The 8637-nt window shown below is 36.8% G+C and overlaps 2 protein-coding genes across 2 annotated transcripts in view; both read left to right on the plus strand.

Moving 5' to 3' along the window:
* Positions 1-5183, plus strand: part of LOC106529424 (coiled-coil domain-containing protein 106) — a 6112-nt gene extending 929 nt beyond the window's left edge. Inside the window, exons 2-7 of the mRNA XM_014024843.1 lie at positions 1579-1743; positions 1952-2143; positions 2729-2881; positions 2957-3178; positions 4296-4456; positions 4601-5183. Coding sequence (XP_013880297.1) covers positions 1579-1743; positions 1952-2143; positions 2729-2881; positions 2957-3178; positions 4296-4456; positions 4601-4756 — 1049 coding nt within the window. The 3' untranslated portion in view covers positions 4757-5183. The remainder of the gene's footprint in view (positions 1-1578; positions 1744-1951; positions 2144-2728; positions 2882-2956; positions 3179-4295; positions 4457-4600) is intronic.
* A 1764-nt stretch (positions 5184-6947) lies between these two features.
* The window catches only part of LOC106529426 (CCR4-NOT transcription complex subunit 3), a 31823-nt gene continuing 30133 nt past the window's right edge, over positions 6948-8637 (plus strand). Inside the window, exon 1 of the mRNA XM_014024846.1 lies at positions 6948-7128. The gene's annotated coding sequence lies outside the window, so the exon portion shown is untranslated. The remainder of the gene's footprint in view (positions 7129-8637) is intronic.

The following is an 8637-nucleotide window of genomic DNA, read 5'->3' on the forward strand; positions in this document are numbered from 1 at the left end:
GATGACTTGGCTATCTCATAATTATGAGATGACTTGGCTATCTCATAATTATGAGATGACTTGGCTATCTCATAATTATGAGATAGTATCTCATAATTAGGACTTAGCTATCTCATAATTATGAGATAGTATCATAATTATGTCTTGATAGTATCTCATAATTATGTCTTGGCTATCCCATAATTACGTCTTGGCTATCTCATAATTATGAGATAGTATCTCATAATTATGTCTTGGCTATCTCATAATTATGAGATAGTATCATAATTATGTCTTGATAGTATCTCATAATTAGGACTTGGCTATCTCATAATTATGACTAGATAGTATCTCATAATTATGTCTTGGCTATCCCATAATTATGAGATAGTATCTCATAATTATGACTTGATAGTATCTCATAATTATGACTTGATAGTATCTCATAATTATGTCTTGGCTATCTCATAATTATGACTTGGCTATCTCATAGTATCTCATAATTATGACTTGGCTATCTCATAATTATGACTTGGCTATCTCATAATTATGACTTGGCTATCTCATAATTATGACTTGGCTATCTCATAATTATGACTTATGAGATAGTATCTCATAATTATGACTTGGCTATCTCATAATTATGACTTGGCTATCTCATAATTATGAGATGCAAGTTTTATTTTTTATCAGGGTGGCGGAAATGGGCTTCCATATTTCAGGAAGGGTTTGACAAAAGAAAATAGTTTCTCAAATTAAGAGTTTTAAGCATTTTCAAAGGGGTAATTTAAGCAGATAATGTTCTTGATTTGGGGTATATGTGCATGTTGAAGCTTTTTTTTCTGATGCTTATATATATTTATACTGTCATGTTTTAATCTATGATATGTATATAAATGAGTATATTTACACTATGCTATCAAAAACGGGTACAGTAGGAGTACATGTTTGTGTCCTGATCCATATTTGTACTGTGTCCATATTTGTACTTTCTGAGGGCCTGCAAGGTATATTTATGTTCCCAAGTATTTAATGGTACATATACAGTRCGTACGTATGTGCTTTTTATTGATATTTTATGATGCATTTCTTTATGCAAATAGACTTCCAATGGAAATTTGAATTTAGATAACTTGGGAATTTTTACATTCAACTTGTTCAAATGTATATTAATGTACATTTAACTTCATTTGAAACACATTAAAGGCAATAAATCACAAATTGTAAATGAAACCTGGTCAATTTAATTAGTAGATGATTGGTTCCAAATGCATCTGACATTCATGAAAATTTCCTGCAACTCCATCCATCCATCTCAACTTAATCTAAACGTATTTGTTTGTCTTCAGTCATTCGATGCCTGTATATCCAGCACCCATTGGTTGTGAGGCAGGATACCCAGGGCCACACAAAGACAAACTACCAGTTCAGAGTTGCTTAATAACATGTATGTTTTAGGTCTTTGGGAGGAAATCCCATAAACTCCATGGAGAACGGCCGCAGTTTAAACCTGCAGACTTCTTACTGCAAGACCGTGTGTTTCCCTGAACCAGCGGTGTTGGATTATTCTTCTGTTTGCTGTGTTTTTGCACGTGTCAGAGCACTACATGCCCCAATCGTCATCATCATCGTCAGCAGCAGCAGGAGATGGTCGAGGTGGTGGGCCTTTGTATATGGATGCGTATGAGGTCTCTTTTCCCCTKGAAGACCACTCGGAGCGCCCACCTGACTATCTCCTGAACCACGGCCAGCAGATGGTGGAAGGTGGGTTCCAACCACACGAGATCCTGTTTATTATGTATCAGTTACTGAAAAGGGTGATTCTGTTGTGTTGTGAATGTTCTGCAGGCTTCCTGTTCACGAACCTGGGAATCCTTCTGCTTTGATGGTTTCACCGTCTTCTTAGAGATGAAAAGTGTTTGAACTGATWCCCTGCGTGTCTCTGTCCTCTTTGCTCTTCCTCCACATCCAGATCAAGTGGTGCAGGAGCCTCCTCATCCTCAGTACAGCCCCTTCATCCTGGTTTCGAACCTGCGGACTCACCTGTATGTTTCCCTGGAGAAGAACGCCTGGCTGCAGAAGCGCATCGAGGAACTGGAGGAGGAGAGGAACTTCCTGCGCTGCCAGCTGGACCGCTTCGTCGTCAGCATGAGGAATCCAGATGGTAAAAAAAAGAAGTTTTCACTTCAAACGTGCAGGGGATTCTGATGTTATCAGTCCGTGAAATGAACATTATTAGGCGTTATCAGTCCCATACAATGGCTTCAGAGGGTCCCTACTGTGCCTTCTAGGCTTCAGACTGTCCCGACAGTGCCCCCTAGTGAGTTAATATATTAATGACAATGAATGTGTAAATAACCAAAAGATATTGTAATAAATTTTTTGTGTCCATGTTGGAGTCAAACCCTGGTCTCCCACTCTCTGGTCTGACTTTACCCATTGCCCTATTGCGAGACCACAAAATACCTTTGTYGGAGGTTAGTGCTAACCATGTCATCTGCTCTAAGGTTAACCTTGGTGGCTTTAAGCCTCATATTAACCAGATTTTTTTATGCCTCATACTAACCAGATGACAATCGGATGCCWTTCTAGGGGACGGGTAACCTGCTAACYGGCACAGGCGGGACATTCTGAAGCCATTCTAGGGGACTGATAACGCCTAATAACGTCCATTTCATGGATGATAACATCCGAAGCGGGGGAAATGTGACGCTGTTTGGAATTTCTGATTTTTTTTTTTTTAATTCAGTGGGTGAGTTTTGCGGAGACGCCCAGCGTGGTGTGAAGATCCAGCCTGCCGGCTCTCCGTCCCCTCCTTCCCCMATGACCACCAGGTCCGGGATGACCCTCAAACGCATCCAGGGCTCAGGACCCCGGTCTCGCCGTAACATCGCGGTCCCAGGTGAGGACGCTCGGGGAAAACGTCTCTTTCAGTAGATTTCCTGCTAGTTTTTATGATGAGTCCTGTCGGCTGCAGTCAAGCAGGAGTTTCACGTTGAAGAGGGCAAATACTACACCGAGGATGAGTACGTGGAGGAGGAGGAGGAGGAGGAAGGAGAGGAGGAGGAGGAGGAGAACGATGATGACTCTTCTGTGGACAAGGTGTTAAAGAAGAAGGGCAAGGGGCGAGCAGGCGGAGAGCCCAGGGTGAAGATGAGGAGGATCTTCAGGATCACACATGGCAGAGAGAGACAGAGAGGTAACAGCTCAAAAAACAGAACCTCAAATAACTAAAGAAACTGCATTTCCTGTGAAAATACACTGTTGATGCTTAACTTTAAAAGATTTTAGCTGATTGTCCCTGAAGCCATTTGTTGTAAAGTGACTTAAAAGGTAAAACTAGCCAAAAAAAAAGCTATAAACTTAGCTGAAATTTGCACAAAGAAACAGAAAAGGCACATTTACTGAATTAAGCAGTAACTGAAGTTATCACCAAAATGTGAATTTAGCTGTAAAAAGCTTGAATAAGCTAAAATTAGTTTAAAAGTAGCTAAAAACACAGGATACAGCTGACATTTGCAAAAAGCAGCTGAAAGAAGCATAAAAAGAAGAAAAGCTGAAAACATCAATGTGATAGCTAAAAAAGCTTAAATCAACAAAATAAAATATGAATGAAGCTAAAATTAGCCCAAAAAATGTGAAATTAGCTACAAAAAGCTCTAATGAGCTACTTTAGCTTAAAAGGAGCTGAAACACAGAAAACAGCTGACATTAGCAAAAAGCAGCTTAAAGAACCATAAAAAGAATGATAGCTAAAAAAAACTAAAATCAACAAAATAAAATACGATGGGAGCTAAAATGATCACAAAAGTAAAAATAAAGCAGAACCAAAACAAAAGTTAATTTTCTTCTTCCTGTTCTTTACTTATACTTTGTATGAATGTTTGTGATGTTTTTAAATTTTTTTCTTACTTTTATTCTGAAACTCTGTGATTTTATATCTATGAAAGGTGCTTTGTAAATTAACTTTACTTACTTGAAAAATACAATAAATATTTAGGGATGTTGAAGACATTTCCATTTATTTTTAATAATAATAATAATAATAATAATAATAATTATTATTATTATTATTATTATTACACTGTAAAAATATTTGTTTTAAAACTGTAATGGTTACCTGAATGAGCCACTCTGCTCTGAATAACATTTTCTTTATTAAGAAAAAAAATAACAATTCAAAAGGGATTATTTAACACTTTTAACTGGATTATTGTGTGGATTATAAGGTGCAGACTAAACTGAAAGCACTGAAGAGGAGCAGAATTATGCTCTTATTTTTTATGTCACTTTTCCTCACGCTTCCTTTTTCCCAGTGAAAGACCCAGACGGAGTTTTGATTCGGTATAAGAAGATCCTGTCCACCTACCAGCGGGTGAGGAGCATGTCCCGAGCCTTCCAGATCCACGGCGTGGACCGCAACACCATGGCCTCCACCTCGCCCATCGCAGAGCTGCTGCTGGTCGCCCCGGAGAAGGTTTGAATCCAACGCTGAGCTCTGGACTCAAGAAGCTGTGCAACAAAAACACGTTTAAGATGAAATATTTTGCTAACAGACCAACACAAACAGGTAAATGTCGACCTGTCTGGCTGCTCTGCTCACTTCAAGCTGTTCCCGCAGATGACAGAAGTGGGAGAGTTCGAGGCGTCGAAGGAGAAGCTTCTGGATTACGCCCGGCGCTGCTACAAGACCATGGACGACGAGACGCACGCCAAGGTCCAGGGCATGAAGAAGACCCACAAGCTGCTCCCAATCTCCTACAGGTTCAGGAACTGAGGAAGATTATTATTTTTTTTATGTCGTGCAGTGAAAGTGTGAGCTCTGCTCTGTTTAAGTTATAGTTTAGATCAGATCCATGTTTTTTGCTGATTAATTAGCTGAAGTTGTTTATTATCTGACTGTTATCGTCCCTGGATCTGAGTTTTTATTTAAAAAAGGTTGAAGTTTGATTTGTTGTGTCRGGTAAAAGGGCTTGCCACTTCGTTTATTTGTTTAACTAAATTTGTGGATATCAACAAGATTGTTTTTTCTTTGTATCCACAGTCATTTGCACATTAAAAAAAWAATCTTGACTTTGCACATGTTAAAAAGTCCATTTTTACATTTTGATTGCAATAACAGAAAATGTAAATTGTCATGCCGTGTAAGAAGATAACTTATGTAAAATCTGTTATTGTTTCAGAAAATAAAATCTGATTTGTGAGGTCTGAAGTCAGTTTGATTTTTTTTTAATTTTTTTGTCAAAATAGCTGCTGAAAATAACAGCAAAAATGATAATCAGCATTAGGCAGGCTTACTGAGACACTTATTAATTCAATTTTAAAATAAGATAATTCAAATTGTAAAAGTAAAATAAAAAACAACATCTAAACGCTAAATCAGTGGTCCACATTGAATAAACACCTTGCTCTTTGGCGCCCTCTTGTGTCCAAACCTAATACTGCAGACAATATTTCTATTTTATATGGAAATATTCAACTTTTGACGGTTTATGAAGACAAAATGTTTTTTTTTTGTATTTCAACATAAAACAAAAATTTATATTATGACAAAGGCTATGTGTTCATTAATATTTTGTTAAAATAAAATGCTAATATTCTGTAGAATCAAAAATAACTTGCTTTTAGACCCTTTTTAGATGACTTATCTCTAAAAAATAATTGAAGTCATTTTTAAACAATCTACATGTATAAACAACAAAAAACGACAACATAAAAAGTGGGTTAATTCAAAATCTATAACAAAACACCGTATGCTCATAATCTTTCCCTTATTTTTGATGAAAGTAACTTAGGCAGTTATCGTACCCTCAAGTCTTACTGGAAATCATTTTGCAGCTCATTACACATTTCCTCTCCAATAATTATCTCCTCGTTTTTCTTGGCAGATCTTTTCAAACTGAAACGAGTTGGAGGGGAGCCGACAGCCACTGCGTTCAGATTCTGGTTTTACTTTTCCTCACAGCTTTTCTGGGTTTTCCTGGCAACTTTCTTGTTGGAACATGAATTTCAACAAATAAATCAGAGCTGCAGAAGGTTAGTTTTATTTATCTTGCCTCCATCATCCCATCTTGTCTGATGGTTCCACTAAATGATGATGCCAGAATCACAAATATAGATTTCACTGTTTAATCTTCATATAAAAGGCTATTTTACAGAAGAGAGGCTTGTCTGACACTTTAAAGCTCATATTGGTGGAGATCAACCCTGATTGTTTTACTTCTGCAGGATTTAAAATTTCTATAAATGATTTCTGATCTGTATTAAATGAAAGGTTTCTTTAGCAGAGGCAAAATCTGCTATTAAACGCAACAAATTGTGGTTGTATAGTTCAACAGAACAACACAACACTGCAGTGTTCAACAGTCTTTATTTATATGCAGTAACTTAAATAAAAAAAAGTGTTTCTGAAACCTTAAAAAATACATTTTAAATAAAGGTTTGCAAGCAAATTAATTTAGCAAATTTTAAAAAACATGTTTTAAATGTTGTGCCCCAGTGCATAATGTATAAAAACATGAACTGTTGTGTTCATAAAAAAGGCAGCATAAATTTAGTGAACATTTTAAAGTCTGATTAATAAATGACTTTTTGCATTGATTTATCACAATAAAATTACAATAGACTAAGAAAGCATTCTAAATTCTAAGTTTTGTTTATACAGTGCTTACACTTATTTTAATGTAATGATGATAAGACGTAAATATAAAAATACTGCATTTTAAAAATGTAATTTATCCATTTTTCTGGCCTCCAGTCAATGTTAAACTTCATTTCCCAGACGTCTCTGCGGTTTGTGGGCGGGGCAGAACTCACTTTACTCTTTGACCTCTCCAAACGGACCAATCATAACGCGAGTTACACAGGAAGTAGTTCTTCCAGATTTCCTTGACCGACAGCCATCATCAACCAATGAAAGTGGAGAATTTGCAGCAGTCGACTAATCAGAGGAAAAAGGGGCGGGACTCCTGTCCGACCGAGCATCGGAGGAGGAGGTGTTCCTGGTAGCCATCTTGGATGTGCGGAGTGATTGTTTAGCGAGYAGAATTGACAATTTGTTTTTAAAATTAAGCTTTTTTTTATTGAATCGCCGAAGATTTATCGTAGCGTAGCGACGGAGAAACTCAACCTCGACTTGGAGAAATCCAGGTAAATTAGCTGCGGAGCCAGAGGTGATGAATTTCTGTGGCTTTCTTACCCTCTTTTTCTGTTTCTCTGCTCTCTCTCCTCTTTCCAAAACTGAGTCTCCCACATCAAACAGCGCAGCCGGTGGGAAGCTGCAGCTCACGATACTAAAAGCAACTTGTATTTTGAGTGTTTTGCTTTTTTAATCGGAAAACTTTACCTCCGTCTTACAGGATCGCGGTTTAAACGCGAACTTGAGTTTGTTTTCAACTCTTATTCTCTCGGATGGTGGAGCTCTCAGGCTGCCGCTCTGATGATGATGCCCGCATTGTTTATAAACACGACGGGCTAGCAAATACTTCACCGTTAGCTTTGAAAATAGCACAGGACTTTTAGGTAAACTTGTCCCTTTGACTACATTCGTTTTAAACTTGGATCAATATATTCACAGGAGACTCTGATCGTATTAAGACTCACCTGATGAATGTCAGTGCTGTCTCCAGGTGTGTGACCGCATTGTAATGCTAATTTSTCAAAGTTTCACTTGTCTGTGGTGTTGGTTAAAAACTGAGGCTTACAGAAGAGGTCTGGGTCAGACTTTGTTGAAAACAGCTGCAAGTTTCTCAGATATGAATGCATCTAGTTAGTGCAGAGAAAAACACAACAAATAAACACTTTATTACACCTCACTGCTATCTAATACAGTTTATTATAACATTTAGTGTGGGGGAAACAAAAAAGATCACATTTTAAAATATCTGCTAGCTTATCAACACTTTTCTGTTTTGAAACTATCCTTTGTTTTATGAGATTTATAGAGTTTCATAAAATATGAAGCTTCCAAATTATGTGCTCAAGATGAAGATTCAAGCTTGTGTTTGAGTTTATAAAGTCATCATTTACAATATTAGTAACCTTTTGGATCAGTGTGTCACCACAAACTACTACATGAGAATAACACTTTAAAATAAAAATGCATAAAGGTGTTTTGGTTCAGATCTATGTCATGAGTGATTAGCAGGACTTTAAATTATATGGTTAAAGGATCCATATCTTTCAGATGCAAAATAAAAAAATGCATGTCCTCTTTTTTCTGCGTGTGCATTATGGATGGAAAAAGTAAAAAAAAAAGGATATTAATAAAAACAGAAAGTTTAATTACGTGCAGGTTTGAMAATAATTTTCTTACATTTTTACTTAATGTCCTATCTGATAGTTAAGGGTGTAACACATGCTTTTGTACTAAAATATTTCAGTCCTGACCTTTTGGTTGATCATAAATGTGTACTGAATAAATGCAGCATTGTTTTAAAACTGCACTTGCAGAACACATGAGCRTTGAGAACAGGCAGATCAGAGCTTGAGAACCAAACATATTCTCTATTTTAATATTAACAGAACCATTTTATAACGTTCTAGTTAGAATATTAGCTAAATAATACCAACTTTATATATGCACACCTGATTAAAATCTTAAGACCAGTCAAAAAAGTGCAAGAATTTGCATTTTGCACTATTGGATCTTAAGAAGGC

The sequence above is a fragment of the Austrofundulus limnaeus genome, unplaced genomic scaffold (assembly GCF_001266775.1).
Source record: "Austrofundulus limnaeus strain Quisiro unplaced genomic scaffold, Austrofundulus_limnaeus-1.0 Scaffold442, whole genome shotgun sequence".
NCBI classification, from domain to species: Eukaryota; Metazoa; Chordata; class Actinopteri; order Cyprinodontiformes; family Rivulidae; genus Austrofundulus; species Austrofundulus limnaeus.